Below are 22,220 nucleotides of genomic sequence, written 5' to 3'. Positions count from 1 at the left end.
GATTCGACATAACCTTTTGTGATTAACCTTTCATGCATTAATCCTTAAGTCCTATATCTTTGGAATGGACACAAGTCATGGAATAGTCACACTTGCATAGTCCATCCCATGTTTCTTGATACCTTGAGTAGACTATAATACACAAATAAGTATGACATCTCATATCAACTTATTTGAGCATGGCCATGCATTTCTAGCCTCACTCAATCAAGTGGCCTGAGATATTACTCCCATTATGTAGGAGGGACTCATCATATATTGATCAACTATATCCCTAAACATAGATTGTGGTATATCCAACATCAGTCTTTATAGAACAACCAGTTACGGTGTTTGTTTGACTGTATCAAAATATACAACTCATGATGTTGGGATAAAGATGATCTCAAGTATGAGGATCATATACATATTAATCACTATGAGTAATGTTGTGACAATTACATAATAATCCAAGAAACATACTCATAGCGGGTCAGTCCAATATGTTGTTCTCTAACACACATATTCATGCATTGATTCTGACACTCCATATCAATGACAACTCTTTATCATCAATCAACTACATGTTAGTCTTAATGCATTATTATTGTCCTAGCTAACAATAATACTTGACTAAGGATATTTTAAGAATAATCATATTATTCTCAGGACATTATTATAAAACAGTTTATTTATGCACACAGAAAAGAAACTGAAATAATAATGGCAACGCCTTATATTAATAAACATGATAAACCAAGTATGTTATTACAACCATCTCGTGATTGATCTTTGGGCATACTCTTACACAACATTACTATCATACTATAAACCATAAAATAATATAAAAATAAATTTTCTTCCGAAATCGGATTTCTGGTCCCGAATCCACTATTTCGATTTTACCGAAAATGGGCTGTTACACCCTTGGTACTTTTAGGCCTAGAAATAATTGTATTATTGATTCGTGAAAATTGAATCAAATCAAATTTTAATATATAAAATTACACAAAATAGTAGTTCACACATGACGTAACACATGAGTCCAAAAATTATGTATAATTTTGAGATTTATCTCTTTATATATAAACTACATTTTTTTTCTTTCTTCTTCCTGTCATATTTGACATATTCTACAAGTGTGAGTGTAACACCCCTCGCCCGTATCCGACGCTGGAACAAGGTTCAAGGTGCTACCTGAATTAAACAATAATAAACGAACAAAATGAGTCATAAATATGTATTTCAATTTAAAATTTCCCAAATTTTATCTTTAAGTCTCTAATATGGACCTACGAGGCCCAAAATATGCTTAGGAAGTGAATTGAGACTAAACCGGGAACTTTGGAAACTTTTCCTTGAAAATAAGGGCACACGCCCGTGTGGCCTGGGACATGCTAGTGTGGCCTGCCCGTGGGGCTCCCATGGCCGTAGGGCCAGCCCGTGGGCAGATATGTTTTATACACACGGCCGTGGGATTGGCCTGTGGGCGATTATGACTTTCCCATACGGCCTGGGCGCACGGCCATGTGATTTGGCCGTGTGAAAACCTAATTTTTCACCATTTTTAAGCTATTTTCACATATCAAACACACCTAGTTCATGCTCAAAACATTGACTTATAAAGCTTGATCAAATAACATTCATTTATCCATTTCCTGTACTTAAACACAATTATACACTAATAGAATCCAACCAATTAATTATTTCAAGCCAAAATATGTATATTTTATTTTCAAACACAAAACATCACATTCAACATACTTTACTTATTTAATCATTCACACAATTACATTATCAAATCAACTCCTATACATGCCATATAAATCAAAAAGTTGTTTAGCAAAATCTATTGGAGTAAATCTGGATAGTGTGATCCTTGATGTAGATTCGATCCTCCGTATGTATATAAGTCAATCTACAAAATAAATAACATACACAAGTAAGCTTATAGAAGCTTAGTAAGCTCATAGGCATTCTATTAGCTCATCTAATTCATCCTGCAAATCACAATTTCATTAATAAAATCATTTGGATAATTTCCAGGTTGCAATTCACAAATTTAACTCATTTGGGCCCATTTCTCATTTACTTCCATTGTCAAATTAAGGAACAATAAAGGAATTGAGTGCTTCATTATCACATCGCCATAGCAAACTATGGACTTTCACATTGTCACACATCACACACCGAAGCCATAGCCCTGCCATGGTCTTACACGGATCACATAACATACCGATGCCATATCCCATCTATGGTCTTATACGGAATCACATTATCACATCACACCGATGCCATAGCCCAGTTGTGGTCTTATACGGGAACACAAATCACATTGTACCGATGCCATAACCTAGCTATGGTCTTATACGGAAGCACATATCACATCTTTTCCGTCAATTTATTATGGTCACAGAATGAAAGCACTCAAATCCATTGTTCCAAATAATATGTACTTTTACTTAAATACTATTTCATACTTTTTACAATTTAACAGTATTCATCTACAATAATATACTTAAAAACCATAATATTTTCATAACAAAACATTAAATTTGCCATATGAACTTACTTGGGCTAATTTGCAAAAAGTCGTAGAAAGTCAGGGACTATTCTTGAATTTTCTCCTTTCCACGATTCACTTCGTTTTCTTGATCTATAATTATAAAATCATTCCTTCATTAGCATCTATTTCGATTCTATTCTATTTCACAACTTATGCCCTTAAATTTTTGAAATACACTATTACCCCAAACTTTTCAATGTTTACAATTTAGTCCCTATTCAATTCATTCATCAATTAAACTAATTCCTTTCAAATATAATTTTATCTAAACACTACAAACTACTTCACAGCCTTTGACATTCCAAGCTTCAACATAAAACCCTAATTCCAACAACTTTCACAATTAGGTCCTAAAATAAATTTCTATGCAAATCTCTTCATAAAATCATCATATAATAAAATAAAAAATTCAATTGCATGATAAATAATCAAAAAATTTCAGCACTTATTCATGGGAACTTTCAAAATTACCCATGAAATCAAAAACTAATGAATCAAACAAGTGGACCTAGTTGTAAAAATCTTAAAAACACAAAAATTACGAGAAATAATCAAGAGTTGAACTTACAGGCTGTAGAATATAAAAACCAGCTTCTTAAAAGCTCTCTAATGGTGTTTTTAGCTGATGAAGATGAAGAAAAATGTTGAATTCTCTAGAATTACCAATTACATCATATTTTACTATTAAATTTTTACCCTATTTCTAATTTTGCCCCTTGTTCACACTTGATTTTTATTTTTTCTGCACACACATGCCGTCCAACCCAATAATAGGTGTTTAATTGCCTATTTAGTCCTCCTTTAATTATTACAAGAACTATTTAATCACATCTCACAATTTTGCACTTAATTCAATTTAGTCCTTTTTACCTAATTAACTATCGAAACCTTAAAATTTCTTGACGAAACTTTAATACTAACTTATTAACACTCCATAAATATTTATAAAAATATTTATGCCTCGATTTATGAATTTGAGGTCTCGATACCTCGTTTTTATCCTATTTTATCTATAACTTCCTTTAATTTATAATTTCACTAATTCAAAATTATTTCTAAAACCACACTTAACATTTACTTACTAATATCTAAACTCACATGTCGAATTTAGTGATTTCAAATCACTGTTTCGATATCACTGAAATTTGGGCTGTTACAGTGAGCATAACACCCCAAAGTATAAATCTGTAATTTGTTAAACTTTGATGAAGTAATCGGTTTGGTTTGATTTGATGAAGTAATCTTATATAGCTAGTTTTGTCACTGTAAATCGACAATTATGACCCAAACTCGGCCTAGATGTTATCACCATGAAGCCTATAACGCCCCAAACTCGGTCCAATTGACTAGTCTGGTTTTGAAAACACTAATTTTGGTCTATGAAAGAACTTTTTCGTTCTTGTTAGATCAAGCAAGCAAGCAGTGAAATTTGAAAATTGAATAAATTACTAGCATCTCGACCTTGGGAGGGTGAATTTCGAGTATTGTTGGCATTGCTAGACATTATAAAAGAAAATATAAAAAAGAGAAGAGGAGGGGAATAACAAAAAAGAGAGAGAGAGAGAGAAAATGTAGAAGAAAATAAGAATTAAAAGAATTGTTTTTTAAGTTTATATCACACGTCAATCTACAACTAAGGAGAATTTTTTAAAGTATATAACATTTTATGTGTAAAGTGGATAACAGAAGAGTAGTTTATGTACCATTTTTAAATAAAAAATTTAAGGTACCAATTTGGAAAAAAGATATAGTTTAGTATTAATTTTTGAATTAATTTTTTAAATAAACTTAATAGTTTAATTAACAAAAACACAGATACTAATTTAAAGGAAAAAAAATAATTTACATAACACTTATGATAATAAAAAAAAAGGCGCCAAAATAAAAAAAAATCTAAGTACCAAGAATTAATCTATTTTTTTTTTAATAATTTTCGCAACTTTCATATCCTCCATCCTTACCTCACAATTCCTCGTTGCTGCAAACCCACATTGCTTTCTGTTGCAGGAAACTGCAACAGCTGGAAGTTTTTTCTTTGTCAGTGTTAGCAAAGAAAGCGGATGGATTTTTAGACTTCCCTTCTTGTCATATTCATTGACTTTCGGTTCAACTTTTTTAGCCCAATGAAAGTAGAGAGTCCATTGTTGTCATATTCATTAATAGGTGCAAGAGATGGTAGCGAGAACCGCTGTCTATCATTCCCAACAAACTTATGGATAGTAAATTATTTAACTTTTTAAAAATTTTCAAAAATTAAGTACGTACAAAACAAGGCATATGACATTTTTAAATTTCAGTTTTTTTCTTTTTCTTTTGCTGTACGAAGAACAAACCTTTAACTGAAACACTGACTCAAAAGGCAAACAGATCCAAAACATGGTAGTATTGTACCATCCAACCCAAAATTTAATATTTTAAATTAAACGCTTATATACTTTAAAACCCCTTATATTATTATATTTTATTTAAATAAGTTTTAATCTATATCTTGATTTTAATATAATTTTAAATTAATTTATATTTTATGCTTAAATGAATTTGATGAAAATAATTTCTTGAATTAAAATAAAATAATATTTTAAAATTTGTTGAAAGTGTTTATATACCTAACATAAAATTTTGGTTAATCTTTCAAAGTTTATGTTGATATCAAAAGTGTAGAATTTCTATACATCCATAAGAAATTAAAAACCTATCATTCAAAAAATATTACTTTAATATTAAAAAAAAAACTTTTATGAATAAAAATAATGAAATAGAAGCTTATTTAACTACAAAAATAATTTAAAAATGCAATAATTTAAAGCTTTTTTGGTATATTAACCTAAATTAAATTTTAACATTTTATAATTACATTTAAATAAAATATAATCATTATATTAGGTTATTCAACCTAATTAATGATTTAAAATATCATATTTTCATTTTTTTTAAAATCGAATAAAATATTTTATTTTCATATATTAATATATTCATAATTAAAATATGTTTACATATATCATATGCATTTTATTTTTTTTTAAAAAGATAGAAATTAAACTAGAAATTTTTATATATTTTTTAAAATATTTTAAATTTTAAAAATTAATAAATTGCTAACATGACATACATATATATTGCCCCATGTATTGGCATAAAAAAATTAAAGAGATATTAACTTTTTCATTCATTTTGAGATAATTTGACAAACAACACAAGAAAACGAAAAATTAAATAGACTAAAATGACTTTTTTTCTATAAAATTGGAGGACTAAATAAATGGATTCGAATTTTCTCTTGAATCAAGCCTAAGTATTAAAATGAAACATAATTGAGTTTAAACAAAGCTTTTGAACCTAAAAATATTTTATCCAACCCCGACTCTATATAAGTCTACAGGATATCACACTTCGGTACATGAGTAAATAAGGAAAAAAGAACTTACATTAGTATCATCATACTTTAACATAGCTGAACAGCCATAAACATTAAAAAAAATGAATAAATAAATACAAGGCAAAGCTTATAGCAGTCAGCAAGATTGCTGGCAAATATTTCATGTAAAAAAAAAAAGCACAAGAAAACTATCTAAAATACCAATTTCAACCAAGCTTTTTATCAGATCCCATTAGATTCAAATTGAACCATTTCTTTTTACCTGATTTATCCTTTCCATCCGAGTTTCCATCTTCCGTAGGACTCTCGGTCTCACCCGGAACTTTGCTGCTACTTCCATTACTTAAATTGCTGATACCGCTTGGTGGTCTTGTTACGGTGAATGTAGCATGGATGCTATCCCTCTGTTTCAGCAGCTCGTCTACCTGTGTCATATTTGTCAACAACAGGAGTCAAATCAACAATATATTTACATGACTCCAATATGCTCCAACTTCATTTTTCTTTAAAGTACTCATGTTCGATACCCAAATGTTCGATGTAAGCATGGGGATATGACCTCCAACCATCCTTCAAATACGAGAAAAACTTATAAAAATTGAATATATCCATCTCAGGCACACACTTGCATCAGACACATACACCTGAATCTAACATAGCACATGATTGGTTACAGTTTTGATCATGAAACACTTCTAGAAAGAAGTTAACCCAAATGAGCTAATTACTTCTTTGGCGATATCAAGAAGCTAAGAAACATTTCTATAGCCATTATTAAATATTAGAATGTATATGTACGATTGTGTACAAACCACAGTAATACATTGCAATATATTAAAGAAAAACATATATATGTAAGCAGCAAGCTCCCTAAATTGAAAATATTGCATAAATGCAGGAAAAACAATATCACGCAAGATAAAAGATAAAAGTTTCGAAACATACAGACTGCTTTTCTTGGGTGTACTGGTTGGTCACTTCTTGAAAGCGTGCCAGTGCCTGGAAAATATCCCACCAAAACTGTAAGATATTGTGTAAAATTCATGATTACAACAAGACGCAAGTAGATTCAATTAATACTTTTCTGTATTCCGTTTCAAATTGGCGCAACTCATTTCTCTTTCTTAGAATCTGAGATTCAATATCCTTAAGCTTCTCAGTGGTATCCTCATACGACTTTGCACAAAGTGCCTCAATTGTGTAAGTTGCAGTCTTGAAAAAATTATCTCCTGAGAAAATTCAGCCAATCCAGTCAATGAATAACAGAAATACTAGGAAACATATTTTAACAAAACTAACATGCAAAACAAACAGAGCAAACCATAAACGGCGAATATATGTGTCCCCGATTTTAGTTCTGAAACCTCACAAGGTTGAAGACCTTCCAACCTTTTAAAGAATGCAGATTCGGGGTCTTTAGCTATTGCTAACTGCATAACAAATGAATACATCATCATTACTTACGCAATAAGAAGCTGGACATCCAGCAGAGGCAAGGAAGAATGTCAGAAATGACAACTCACCGCGTTTACAGTGGAATCCATTCGGTATACTTGAAAATGTAAGAAATACATGCCAGCAGATGTCACCTTGCCTGTCTTCTCGCTGTCTTCCTGTACACAGATGGTGAAACCATAAAACGGAAAGTTATTGAGGCAAGAACAAATGTACAATTACTTCAGAAACACAACTGCAAGTAACAAGGTATCTTTTAACTTCTGAGAAACTATCAGAGAAGGACAAATGCATCATAGCAACAACCACAAAGGCTTTCGCTGCAAAAGGATTAAGATCACTAGTATAACATCAATGAAGAACAAGCTTTCGCTGAACAACAGGGCACTAGTAAAACAGTAAGGCTCCATTTGTTTTACTGAAAATGGCTTCCAGAAAATGATTTCTGGAAAATGACTTATTTTTTGAAAAAACTACTACTTTCTGATGTTTTGATAAATCTGTGTAAAATATTTTCTATTATTTGGCCAATTTCTTGAAAATATTTCATAAAAGCTGTTTTCAATGAAACAAACATACATTTGAGATTTTCTTATCTTTTTATTGTTTAATTGAGTTTATTTTATATCTATAAATTTATGTTTTACATTGTTCTTTGTAAATCAAAGACGACACATATATATTTGTTATAAAATATTATAGTGCAATTTCCTTTTAACAATCGAAGTTTATTTTATAATAAGAAAATATTTTGTTATAATCAATGTCATATATAAACTTAATAATAAATAATGCTTAATTAAAACTTAATTTAAATTACATATATGTAATATATGAGAGCATATATTGACATTGACACATTAGAGTTGTAAGGGATAAATGAGGCTAAGCATTATTTAAACAAATACTCATATTTATATAATTAAAATATTCATATTTTTATATTAGGTTAAAATATGTAATAAGGCTTCTACTCTTCATAAATTTAAAATTTAGTCCATGTACTTTTATTTTTGGGTTAGTCCTACTTTTTAGATATCAAAATTTAGATTCAACTGTTAACATTATCAAAAATATTTTGTTAAATTCATGTTTATTATAATGTCATTTTTTAGTTACATGAATACAGAGTGTTTTTTATTTAAAAATGTGACATCAACAAAATAGACAAAAAAATTTAACAATGTTAAAAATTAGACTTGATTTTCAAATCAGAAAAGTAGAGGGGCTAAATTCTTGAAAATAAAAATACAAGGTCTAAATTCCAAATTTGTGAAGAATACATAGACTTATGGCATATTTTAACCATTATATTACAAAACATTTATTATTAATATATTTATAATTGTAATAAATATTTATTATTAAAATAAAATTAAAATATTAAATAATTTATTAAAATAATAATTTATATTAATGATTTATTATATGATTAGATATAGATATTTATATATGTATGTTTAATAATATTAAAAATTGTAATATTTTGTATTAATATTTTATTAATTTTAAATATTTTTAAAAATAAAAAATTTATTATTAATATAATAATATTAAGCTTGATTGAGTCATTTTATAATAAAAAAGGCTTATTTTCCATTGACTTGTAAGTCATTTTCCGTTGATCAAGCTGTTTTCCATGAAACATAGGAAAATACAGAAAACATTTTCCGGAATCCATTTTCAGTAAAACAAATGAAGCATAAATGAACCATGTAAAAAACAATCTGACAGAGAGCGTTGAAGGTAAAAATAGGAAGTCTTAAGAACTTGGACTAAATAAAGAACGATTATTGGAGATGCAAACAATTTAGAATGGCTGTTTTAAAGAATTAAATATGCACAAAAGCTGCACAGATGCATGATTATAATTGTCTTCTGAAATTAGCCATCATGTTTATACTGTTCACGACTTGTATGATAAACCAGTCAAGAACTATGTTACTTGGACTAGGCTGTGAGTGTCAGATATATGTTTCCAAGACGGGTTTGTTAAAAAGTTTTAACAATTTTTCATCTATTTGGAGGGTCATTGAAAGGTCATATCCCAATAACCATGTCCAAATATGTGTTGGACACAGATCTCCGATATAGATACTTTTAGAAAAAAAAATGATGAGTCAGAGTAACATAGGTAAAGAATACCAGCCAATTCAGAGATACGTCTAGAATGTGAATCATGGGAAGAGAATAATGGCATGAGTAAAAACATAATGGCAGTGATCTCACTGACACTATATACACAGATAAAAGATGATATATAAAAGAACATGAGGACTTCAGAATAATGCAAGTCTAAAAATTTATTTACTGAAAATTGGGTAGTCAAAGCAAGAGATTGGACCACCACGAATCACTGAAACTACTGCTCAGACCATTGAGTAACTACTATATTTACAGGCAAGACAACAAATTTGACCTTCGACAAAGGTGGTTTAAGTACTAGCAGCATATTTAAACGGTTCATTGTAGTAGATCACACATGAAAAAAATGCAGGTAGATAGCAGAAGGGAAAAAAATGAAAAATAAAAAGAGGCAGGGGGATGGAGGAAGAGAAAGAGAAAAATTAACCCAGCACTTCTTGTTCTAAGCTATTTTCAAATTCCAATATGACCAAAAATAGGAAATTTTTAGATAAAAAAATATATCAGACCAAACTTACTCATCATGATCATGCACAGAGTGCTAGCATGGCCAATAGCTAGAAACTTCTTTAAAAATCATTCATGAGGTTTTGACTAGCCTTCCCACCAGGGACAAGGAAAAAAACATGGTGGCAATAGATATTGTGTTTGTTTCTGTCACTTTATGTTTCCACCCATATTACTAGAATGATATAGCAAAGACCACCAAACAACAAATAAATGTAATAAAACTTCAGGTCTTGACAAGTAGAACTTAAACATTTCCTACAAAATCAAAGAGAAGTGCTTAGTACCTGTAAGGCCAAACCATAGCCACCATTGATGTCGTGCTCGAAATAAAGTAACTGAAAGTTTACATAAGAAACACTGAGTTATTATAGAATTTTGACATAGGGCCCACATAGAAGAGATTCACGTTCATGCATGATGGACATGCACATACATAGAAACAAACAGTAAAAGGGCTGCATAGAGGAGAAGTTATGAGTCAGCAAACAGCCAAACCATTATTTGAAAAGAACACAAATATGTTCAAAGAAAGCTTTCACATATAATAGACCTTGAATTTGCTTTGTGCTGTTGAAGTTACCCTAACAACAATCCCACACTCAGCTTGTTCATCGTTTATCGTTACGCCAAAGAAGTGGGCACATTGCTTGTCTACCTGCAGCAAATGCATGAGAACTTGCTAAAATATCTAAAAGAGTGGCACTTTAGATAGAAAGGAAGCACGCACCTTTCCACTAACTGATGTTCCAATAGGAAGGGGTCTAACTGTGACAGTTCCATTTAAAGCTTCTTCAAGAACATTAGCTGAGATAGTAGTCTTGATAGGGACACCAAGCTTGCTGAATATATATATTTAAGAAGCAGGTAAATGAAAAACAAGGGACTTAGAAATAACTAAATGATGCAAAAAAGTTCCAACATTTCTATGGATGTCTCACCTGAATAATGCTGCAAACATTGTATTAACAGTTCCTAGATTGGACAAATCAATCTCCATATCCATCGAATCTTCAACAGCCTTATAACATTTGTTGAAAAAGAGAGAAAATATTATGTTTCAAAAACTTTCCATCACAAAAGAAAATTTATAAACATGAGAAGGAAATACAGTTGGAGGAAAATGAATACAATCTTAAGTTAATATCATCAAAGAAATTTATGAACAAAAATAGTGCCGTCACTGACAAATGCAGATAGATTCTTCAAAATTTAGTCAGTGATGCAAGGTTGCACAAAAATATTTGATGGAACTAGAAAGAGATGTAGAGGAGTTGGCAACACTTTTGGAACTCAAATTACATGGGAATCTACTAAAATATGTAGAGACCACAAATAACAGTTAAAGCTGATAGTTTTCTAGTTTCAAGTAGTAAATCTTGAGGGATATTTTAAAAGAAAATAAAAGCTGAAACCCTCAATTGGTGATCTGAGGAGATATTTATAGGGGGCGGATGTCCATCAACAGAAGTCTCCAAGGCACGTTTCAATAAATCAATCAAAGGAAGCACATGAATACCTCTCTTATATCTTCCATCTATTTCCTTCTTCCACCTCTTTCCAAGAGAAAGTGATAATGAACTGCTAAAAACCACTCAAGATTTTTTTTTTAAATGCACTTGTCCTGTATCCAGTTTGTGTAGGTAAAATAGAAAGAAAACTAACTGCATATAATAGAACTGTCCATATTGATCCCATAAAATGCTTTTGCATCCACCATATAGCTATCTGTCTTTGTATGAAGCAACTTCCACTTTCTCAATCAGACCTCAGGAATCACAATTCTTCCGTCACATTCCAAAGAAAGGAAAGAACCAAGCAATTCTATTATATACCTGGTCTTGAAGTTGAGTGCCGTTTTATTGCGCATTCCTATAATTCTTGCCTTTTTAATAGGCAATTATATCAAACCTAAAGATAATAAGAAAAATTTTCAATCGGTACCCAGGCCACTCTAAAATGTCAAAGAAATCCCCTTCTTCTATCTATTTTGCTTCTATACATGGCTTCCCCGGGTTCTGGCTTAACAATCCCGACTTTAGACCAAAAATTGAAGAGAATTCGCCTCAGCATCAAAGGAAGCAATTTTAATTTCACGGGAGTGTCTAGCATTATATAATAGTCAGCTAAACATACTGTGGAGAAAAAAAAATCATTTTTCTCCCTTGATGTGAAAGAGTTCTTGATCCATCAGAAGCATTCATTCAAATTTTATGTCAATTAGTAACTCTAGCTTTGCAACATCAATCTAAAACTGATGTTCCCAATAAAACTTCTTATTCTCATCATAAGCTCCTTTTTACCTTTTGAGTTGAAGTGCAATGCTTAATTCTGTACAACATATAAAAGACAACTTTGAACATAATGAAGAAGACTAACACAATGAGAAAAGAAAGGAAAGCACCTCAAACCCTGCAGTGTCATATTGTCTCCTCTTTTCTGGGTCGGATAAAATGCTATAAGAATATGCAACTTCCTTAAAAAGTTCTGAAGCCTCAGGATTGTTGGCATTCTTGTCAGGATGATACCTGTCAAAAGAACAAAAAGAAGGCAAATATGAAGGCATCCAAGTTAAAAGTAAACGATAAAAACATGCATTTGATATGGCTTAATCATAAATCTCGAATATCAGTGCTATAGATCTATCATTTGTACAAACAAGAAGTACATGTCGTTACAAAACTTGCCTCTAAGTATCCGTCAAATTTCACTCATTTATTTCAGCTCGTAGGCAGCTGAAGCTCACAATTAAAATGTTCGCATAGTAACTCATAAAACAGAAGAAGCACTCAACTTGCAAAGGGCATCGATATAAATCCTCACTGAATTTAAGTACATGAGGAACTGACACAGTCAAAGAGAGAAGATTTGCAGCAACCTCAGCCACATTGTTCCGTGAACAATCTTGACTCTTTTTTATTGTCGGCAATTCTAACACAGAGTTCCCTAGGAAAGTGACTTGTACAAGTACAAGAACTCTTCATAGAGGTTTCCTATTGAAATACCGATCATTTTCACCAAACAAGAAGTTGCAACATTAACCCATTAGCCTCATAGAGCTATAATTCACCCGGCAATTAAACTTAATTGCAAAAGTTATTCATTCATCAAGTTCCCATTAGCTCGAAATCAAATCTAACATCAAACTAATCAAGCCAACAAAAATTACAAAATTGAATTTGGGAGTGGAGGTGGGGATGGGGAGAACTTACTTGAGAGCGAGCTTTCGATAAGCAGTTTTGATCTCCTGATCAGAAGAATCCCTTGAAACGCATAAAACTTCATAAGGATCTCGACGCAAACTGGGGGCCGAAGTTCCTTCCATCTTCTTCGAACGCATCTCTTTTTTTTTCCTCCCTTCTTTTCCCTCTATATCAAAAACACCCCTTTTTCTTTTCTGTCTTTTAGCTAAAAACTCTCTTCAAATATGTCTAAATTACAGACTCAGATCTACAAATCTAGAAACAGAAAAGAAAACAGTAAAAGATCAACATTTTTCAAAGTGAAAGAAAAAAAAAGGAATTACACGAAATTCAACGCCTTATTGGATCGCTCCATATCAGCTCTAGGGAAAAGAAAAAGCGCAGAAACATATAACAGAAAGAAGAAAAAAATGAAGTAAAGATCTGACTTACAAAGAATAGAAGGAAAAATGAGGGAGCTAGGGTTTTGAAATTTCAAATTTACAGAAAATCTAAAATTAAAAGAAGAAATTTCCCCTCCCCCCTTCGCTTTTTTTTTTTCCTTTTCTTTCTAAATTTTCTGACTGTTTGTTGTGTTTTTTTTTCTTTATATACGTTAGAGAGAGGGGATGATATACGAAATTATTCTCCCTTTTCATTAACATTTTTAAAGAAATTTAATATATTTTTTAGAATTAATTAAGATATATTGCTCCATGACAAATTAAATAATAAAAGAAATATTATTTCAAAAAATAACAAAAGAAATATTGAAATCTTATATCTATATATAGTTTTGGTATACTACAAAAGCTTTGGTAACATGTATCCTTTAATTAATGAATTTATGTAATTATTATATTACATTTAATTAATTAATGTTTGTTGGAATTTTTTTTTACTCCTCGTTTCATATCTTATTAGATTGAATTTAATTCACTGCTCAAGCAATCGAAATGGGCCATGAATAGGTTTTGGCTAGTTGAGTTTTTGAACCATTTAAGTGTAGCATGTTTTACAAAATAAGTAGCATGGACTCTGATTCAAGACTCCCAATAGATTCCTTGATAAGCTTGAAGTTATTGAATATATATTGAAGTCTTATATCTTAGTGATTAAAGTGCTATTTTTAGAGATACGAAGTTTTTTTAGGGATTTGTTAATTGAATTAAAAGAGTTTATTTTGCTACTTTCTCAACCTAAAATAGGTGCCATTCTCCTTGGAGTTATATTGATTTTGAGAGCTAAAAATCTACAATACTTTTAGAGTTTTTTGTAACTAGGCTTTTCTTCTTTTTTTTTTTGTATTGAGTATTTCATTTTCTTGGTTCTTTATTAATAAACTCTATTGAGTGAAGTGAAGAGTTAGATTGGTGCATGTTGATTGTGGTATTGTTCTCTATTGGGGCTGCATAAACTTAGCTTATAAAGGGTTATGGGTAGTTATATGCTTTAGCCGACGAGATGGATTGTTACGGTTGTTTGATTTGGTGATCAAATAAAAGTATATCCTGAGTGAGGCTCCATAGATGTAGGACTCTTGTGTTTGAAGTATGTAAAAAAAAAGATTGGTTTTGTCACTTCTTCTTTCCTTACTTTACTTTCTCTTGCATTTTGTTTTCCTTCTACTTATCGTTGCAACAAACTCTAAGTTTAGTGAAATATTTCGTTACTACAAACTAATATTTTTCAATTGGTATCAAAGCTTAGAATTATAAGTATTTTAAGACGATCCTGTGATGAGCTTGCAACCATGGGACCTATGAGAAAAATAAGTTCGTTATCTTGAGCTCTGTTACACCTCAAAATGTTAAGTTCATATTAGAATAGTGATCTTGGGTATTAAATTGAGAAATTTGCAAATTGAGCGGGCTCTAGTAAAAATAAGAGCCACTGGCGAACTAGTTGATAAAGATTGGAATACAATAGCAGTCCGGTTACATTGGAACTAGAAACTTTCTTAGTGGAAGACATGATGATTATGGACGTGTACACTTGGCTATTGATTTTGAGATAGGTGAAGGAAGTGCGTGAGTAGTATATAAGGGAAAAACGTTATTCTTCAACATGGTTCTCTTATTTTTTTTATTCTTTTTTCATCTTCATCACTGGTTTGGATTGAAAGATAGAAATATTAAGGACCGGTTTGCATGGAAGAATGTAGCTAAAGTTTGTGAATAAGTAATTGATGATTTCTCAAGCTGGTAAGCTTCCTAACCTTTCTATGTTCCCAGATTTAAGAAAAGGGATGAAAGTTAAATATTTCAGCTATCTATCGATTTTATTCTATTTTGAATAAAGTTGTGGATAATCATTTTAATGGTCTCTGCATGCAAAAAAAATTTGGTTTTTATGATGATGAAATATCTTCGTTGAAGATTTTGAAGTGGTTGTTATGTTTTGTAAGTTGAAGGATCATGTAGCAAAAGAAAAAGCTAAGCAGAAGGTTTTGGCGTCAACTTCCAAATGAGTTCCAGAGCTCAGGTTTTAGATGGTTATTCATTTATTCTAGTATCGCGTGCTAGGCATGTTGGTTATGTGTTGAGTAAATGATGCGTCATCCTATGGCTGAATGTTGTGTAAATGATGAAATATTCCATGACTAAATATTGATGTATCATGATGATTGTTGTGTTGATATGAAAATGTATGAAATGTTTAGCGTAATGTGTGTCGTGCATGAACAATAGTGTTGGTAGAATGCTTATGTATAAATTATGCAGAGTTGTGGAGTTCTACTATCTCAATATTCATCATACATAATCATTTCCACAAACAATCAATTTATGCTATATCAATTCAAACACATATAATAACTATGTAGTTGTATTATTTACATACAACTTACCTCAGTTTTCAAAATACGTCGACTATTTTAACTTAGTCCGCTAACTTTGCTTTTCCCCAGTATAGGCTCGAATTTTGTAATTCTTGATCTAAAATGATAGAAATTCATTCATTTTATCAGCATATTAATCTATACACTCAAAAATTCATAATTGGGCAAAATGACCATTTTTCCCCTAGACTTCCACAAAATGACCATTTTACCCCTAGGTTCAAAAATCGATTTTTATCACATTTTATAATTAACCAAGCCTAGCAGAATACTTTTTATACTGGGAACAGCCCAAAATTCTCATCATTTCACACATTTATCAACTATTTTACAACTTATGCAAAATGGTCCTTAGTTAGGGTTTCCATGAAAACTACTTCACAAAAGTTGTTTATTTCACAACCATGATTCATTTTCTTCCATAAAATTAGAGAAAACAACATGAACACTCTCATGGTAAACTCTAGAATTTCAACCATTTTGCAAATAGTCTCCTTATTTGAAAGCTCATGCTACAAGGGTTCTAAAAGTATAAAAATCATCAAGAAAAACCATCAAGATCACTTACTTGTGAGGGTTACAAATTGATGAAATTTAAAACTTTCAAACCCCAAAAATGGCTGAATTTTTGGTGGAGAAGAAATGGTGAAAAGGGATGATATCATCTTTCTTTTATTTTATTTCTATTTTAGTCAAATAAGCTACCAAAACCCACCTAATTTGACTTTTTTTGACCATTCTTGTCCCCATGCCCGGCCAAGTACTCTTTTTAGGGTCTATTTGCCCATTAAAGACCCCCAATTTTGATTCTCTAGCTATTTGACACCCTTAACTATCAAAATAGGACTTTTGCACTTTATGCGATTTAGTCCTTTTTTCGCGATTAAGCTCTCGAACGCTAAAATTAATTCACCAAATTTTTCATGCACCTTTATAATCGTGTCATCACACATAAAATAATATTAAAATAATTTCTACGGCTTCAGAATAGTGGTTCCATAACCACTATTTCGACTAGCCCTAAAATCGGTCTATTACAATTCTCCCCTCTTAGTAATTTTCGTCCTAAAAAATCTTACCGGTGAATAGGTTCAGGTATTGATCTCTCATGGCCTCCTCGGGTTCCCATGTGGCTTCTTTGACCCCATGTCTATGCCATAATACTTTAACAAGTGCTATGCTTGTAACACCCCGAACCCGAGACCGACACCGGAGTCGAACACGAGATGTTAACAGACTTTAAACCCTTTATAAAAATATTTCTCAGACACTGCCAATCTGCGTACTAGTCGCTTTAAAAATCATATCTTGAGTTTCACAACTCGAAAATCAGTTTCGTGATTTTTCCCTAAAACTAGACTCATATGCCCATCTACATATTTTTTTCTAGAATTTTTGGTCGGGCCAATTAGTACAGTTTATTAGTCAAAGTCTCCCATGTTACAGGGATCGACTACACTGACCTTTGCGCATTACGACCTGGATATCTCCCTGCACAGAGCTTCAATACTGATGCCGTTTGTTTCTATAGAAACTAGACTCAGAGAGGAATCTATCAATATATGGTATGACTCCTAATTGTCTCTGGTTAATTTATAATGAATTTCCAAAGTCGGAACAGGGAATCCAGAAACCGTTCTGGCCCTGTCTCACGAGAACCTGAATATCTCTTAACATACTGTCCATATATTCTTTTCGTTGCTTCTATATGAAAATAGACTCATCGAGCTTCGAATACATAATTTATTCATCAATTTATTCCACTCCTACTATTTTTAGTGATTTTTCAATCTCACGTCACTGCTGCTGCCAGCATCTGTTACGAAAGCAACTATGCCCATTTCGTGATTTCTCCTTGATCTAACTAGTAATTCGTCATACATATCACAAATTATGATCATGACTAGCCATGCCAAAGGCTAATCATTGTCAAACATCCCCCTACTACACTATTGCCATATCATGAATTTTAACACCAAAATAATCAACCATGACATATGGCATAAAAAGGTCGAATTATCAAGATTTACGACCTAACGTTATGAAACCAAACCCAACCGAACATTTATGCCATTTTCGCATGGCTAAAAGTTTACATACCAAAGTTCAAACACAACATAATAGCCTATACATGCCGAAATGTTCTCCTAAGCCGACTAAGAAGAAAGTACCAAAACTTGCTAGCCGGTGTGATGACTTCGACGACGGCACGATCACGCAAAAAGAGACGAGTCCAAGAAACCTAGAATAGGTGACAAGCAAACACCGAATGAGTATATAACTCAGTAAGCCATAAGCATTCCACAACCATCCATTAATAAATTATCACAACAGGAAACAATGAAATGAGGTTAAGTACTCCATCCATACCAAACTATACCATAGTTCCTTAAACCCTATGGTTCAATCTCATACCAAGTCCTACATTGGCCTTTCATACATCATTTTATTTTCGTTATAATCATACAATTAAACGAACTTTCACCTATTCCACAATGAACCTTATGTACGTGACTTCAACTATAATCGTCACATAGGTTCAAAACTTACCAAGCTCAACTCCAAATATAAACATAGCGCCTATTAGCCATGAACTCAAGGTACTTACCTTTTCCGTTGTCCAAAATTGACTCGGTAAAGTCGCACCCTTCATGTAAATAATTTATAGAAAATATATATTGGGTTCGCACACATAGTGCTTAATAATCAACCGCGCACACGTAGTGCCATGCACTTTAAACTCACACACTTAGTGCCATGCATTTCAAGTTCGCACACTTACCTTTTCCGCTGTCCAAAATCGACTCGGTAAAGTCGCACCCTTAATGTAAATAATTTATAGAAAATATATATTGGGTTCGCACACATAGTGCTTAATAATCAACCGCGCACACTTAGTGCCATGTACTTTAAACTCACACACTTAGTGCTGTACAATTTAAACCCGCACACTTAGTGCCAATCTCATGACCGTGAACACTTATTGCCCGCACACTTAGTGCCGAAAACCAGCCACTCAATAGGCTTCACTTCCTTTTTACATTCGACAAATTTCATCTCTACTTACATATACATTTGTATACATTTCATCTCATTAAACACAATGGTATAGGTATTACGATCCTTTAAATCAATACCAAAGATATGCTTAATGACTTACTTGTGTTGGGTAAGATGGTTCCAACTCGGCTACTCGAATATCTTTTCTTTGCCTTTGCTCGATTCTCCTCCTTTAACTCCTTGAGCTTAATCAATAAATCAACTAGTTTAACCGCCTTGCTAAATATTTACAATCCAATGACACATGCATATGTATGTTAGTATATTCGGCAATCACCCTTACTAATCACCCACTTGATCAATTATGGAGAATCAAAGTTAATATCACAATGTGTACCCTATATGGCCCATTATACATAATCAAATTTAACATCATCTATATATTTACTCATATGGCCGAATATACCTAATCATACATACACCTAAGCAAAAATAATTTCTAAAATCTTTATATCATTTATACACTAGTAAAGCATCCTCTCCCTTTCCATCAATTTAGCACATGCATTACTCATTAACCTACAAAAATTATATTCGGCCTTAGCACACAACTTGCTAGCCGATTCTTCCCCATCTAGCAACCAATGCACATATGTGCTCACTGAAAAATGCTAAAAAAAAAGAGATTCAAGAATCATCAATCCACCATCACATGCATCATTAACAAGCTTCATATTTAGCATGCAATGGCATTAACACAAACTCCACCTAGGTCGAATCTTAACTCATCTTCATGCCTCATCACCACAACATCAAACATCAAAATACCAACCAAGAATGTAACATGCATGGCCGAATATCATCTCCATCATTTAACAAAGTTTGAACCATGGCTAGGTAGATTTCAAACTTACAACTTAAAATATACATGAATCTCAAAGAATAATATCAAACATACCTCAATCTAGTTACATGCATGGCCAAACTTCCTCCTAATTCTCTTCCAAACCAAACATGAAGCAAGAACTCCTTCCTCCTCCCTTAGAATTTTCGGTCAAAAGAGGATGAAAAAGGATGAACAAGTTTTTCTTTTCCTTTCTTTAGTTCACGGCAATGGGGAGGGGGAAACAACCACTCATTTTTTTGTTTTTCCTTTTTTTATTACCCATACTCCTTATTTTATTTTTTCCTACATACCTCACTAGGCCAACATGTTCCCAACATGTTTCCACCCATAGCATGGCCAACCACTAGCTCAAATTTTGGGTAATTTGACATGCAAACCCATCATTTTCACAACATGCATTAATAGACCATTTTAAATTAGCCTATCATATTTTCACCATGTCTCATATCGATCCCTATTTAATAATTTCTCATACAATTGGCAAAATTGGAGAATGAAACTTCCACATTCTCATGTACACACATAATAAGCATAGAATATAGAAATTAATTATTTTTATGACTCGGTTTTGTGGTCCCGAAACCACTTCCCGACTAGGGTCAATTTTGGGCTGTTACAACTCTCCCCCACTTAAGAAATTTTCGTCCCCGAAAATCTTACCGGTAAATAGGTTTGGGTATCGTTCTTTCATCGAGCTCTTGGTTTCCCAAGTAGCTTCCTCGATCCCATGTTTGAGCCATAACACCTTCACTAACGGAACCCTTTTGTTTCGCAACTCCTTCACTTCACGAGCTAGGATACGTATCGGTTCTTCTTCATAACTTATATCGGCTTGAATTTCAACCTCTGATGGGCTAATTATATGCGATGGATCAGATCGATAGCGTCGAAGCATCGAAACATGAAAGACGTCGTGAATCTTTTCAAGCTCAGGGGGCAAAATCAATCTATACGCAACTGGACCAACTCGTTCGGAGATTTCGTACGGCCCAATGAATCTCGGGCTCAACTTGCCCTTACGGCCAAACCTGAGTACCTTTTTCCAAGGCGAAACTTTAAGGAACACTTTATCTCCCACCTGATATTCAATGTCCTTTCGTTTCAAGTCCGCATACGATTTCTGACGATCTGTGGCTGCCTTCAGACTTTCACGGATTACCTTTACTTTCTGTTCGGCATCTTTAATCAAATCAACTCCAAAATTTTACTTTCACCGAGCTCGGTCCAAAACAATGGTGTACGGCATTTACGACCGTACAAAGCCTCGTAAGGTGCCATCTTAATATTTGATTGAAAACTATTGTTGTAAGCGAATTCAATCAAAGGTACATACCGTTCCCATGAACCACTAAACTCAAGGATGCAGCATCTCAGCATATCCTCGAGTATCTGAATTATCCGCTCGGATTGACCATCGGTTTGGGGATGAAAAGCGGTGCTAAAATGCAGCTTGGTACCCAAAGCTTCTTGCAATTTCTTCCAAAATCGCGAGGTGAATCTCGGATCTCTATCCGACACGATAGAAATAGGTACTCCATGTAATCTCACAATCTGAGAAACATACAATTCGGCTAGTTTATCCAATGAAAAATCCGTACGCACGGGGATAAAGTGAACCGACTTAGTCAGTCTATCAACAACAACCCAAATCGCATCCTTCTTACTTGTTGACAATGGTAGTCCGGACACAAAGTCCATTGTGACTCGATCCCATTTCCACTCGGGTATCATGATCGGCTGAAGTAATCCTGAAGGCACTTGATGTTCCGCTTTCACTTGTTGACATATTAAACATCTCGAAACAAAGTCGGAGATGTCCCGTTTCATACCATGCCACCAAAACCGTCGTTTCAAATCGTTGTACATTTTCGTACTCCCCGGGTGAATTGACATTCGGCTACAATGAGCTTCGTTCAGAATCATCGAAATGAGTTCTGAATTTCTTGGAACACACAACCGACTTCTGAACCTCAAACAATCGTCATCATCAATTTGAAATTCGGATTCCATATTCGGAATACATTCAGCCCGTTTTGCAACCAATTCATCGTCGACTTTCTGAGCTTCACGAATTTGATGAATCAATGATGGTTTGGCCTTTAATTCAGCTACTAACACATTGTCGGGTAGAACAGACAAGTGCACATTCATCGCTCTAAAGCAAACGGCGATTTCCGGCTTAAGGCGTCCGCAACCACATTAGCCTTTCCCGGGTGGTAATCAATGACAAGCTCGTAATCTTTCAACAACTCAAGCCAACGTCT

General features: G+C 32.9%; 1 protein-coding gene across 1 annotated transcript; it reads right to left on the bottom strand.

Moving 5' to 3' along the window:
• Nucleotides 1–5,951: 5,951 nt before the first annotated feature.
• LOC107959928 (chaperone protein dnaJ 15) lies at nucleotides 5,952–13,822 on the bottom strand. The gene is made up of 12 exons (XM_016896101.2): nucleotides 13,664–13,822; nucleotides 13,241–13,486; nucleotides 12,433–12,556; nucleotides 10,970–11,049; nucleotides 10,759–10,870; nucleotides 10,582–10,686; nucleotides 10,316–10,366; nucleotides 7,445–7,534; nucleotides 7,243–7,351; nucleotides 7,002–7,150; nucleotides 6,867–6,920; nucleotides 5,952–6,346 (listed from the first exon to the last, which is right to left on the bottom strand). The coding sequence occupies exons 2-12, from the start codon at nucleotides 13,366–13,368 to the stop codon at nucleotides 6,128–6,130; spliced, it is 1,221 nt and encodes a 406-aa protein (XP_016751590.1). The 5' UTR covers nucleotides 13,369–13,486; nucleotides 13,664–13,822; the 3' UTR covers nucleotides 5,952–6,127.
• Between the last annotated feature and the right edge of the window lie 8,398 nt (nucleotides 13,823–22,220).

This window comes from Gossypium hirsutum, chromosome A05, assembly GCF_007990345.1.
Source record: "Gossypium hirsutum isolate 1008001.06 chromosome A05, Gossypium_hirsutum_v2.1, whole genome shotgun sequence".
In the NCBI taxonomy this organism is placed as follows: Eukaryota; Viridiplantae; Streptophyta; class Magnoliopsida; order Malvales; family Malvaceae; genus Gossypium; species Gossypium hirsutum.
Note: the sequence above shows the minus strand (reverse complement) of the source record. Positions and strands in the feature narration are given on the sequence as shown.

What these genes read in the sequence shown, in the direction of transcription:
- LOC107959928 (XM_016896101.2), bottom strand. Translation starts at nt 13,368, where the DNA reads ATGCGTTCGAAGAAGATGGAAGGAACTTCGGCCCCCAGTTTGCGTCGA. An exon ending in TATCGAAAGCTCGCTCTCAA is followed by an intron (nt 12,557 to 13,240) that starts GTAAGTTCTCCC and finishes TTCTTTTGACAG; the next exon opens with GTATCATCCTGACAAGAATG. An exon ending in GCTATGGTTTGGCCTTACAG is followed by an intron (nt 7,535 to 10,315) that starts GTACTAAGCACT and finishes ATCTGTGTACAG; the next exon opens with GAAGACAGCGAGAAGACAGG.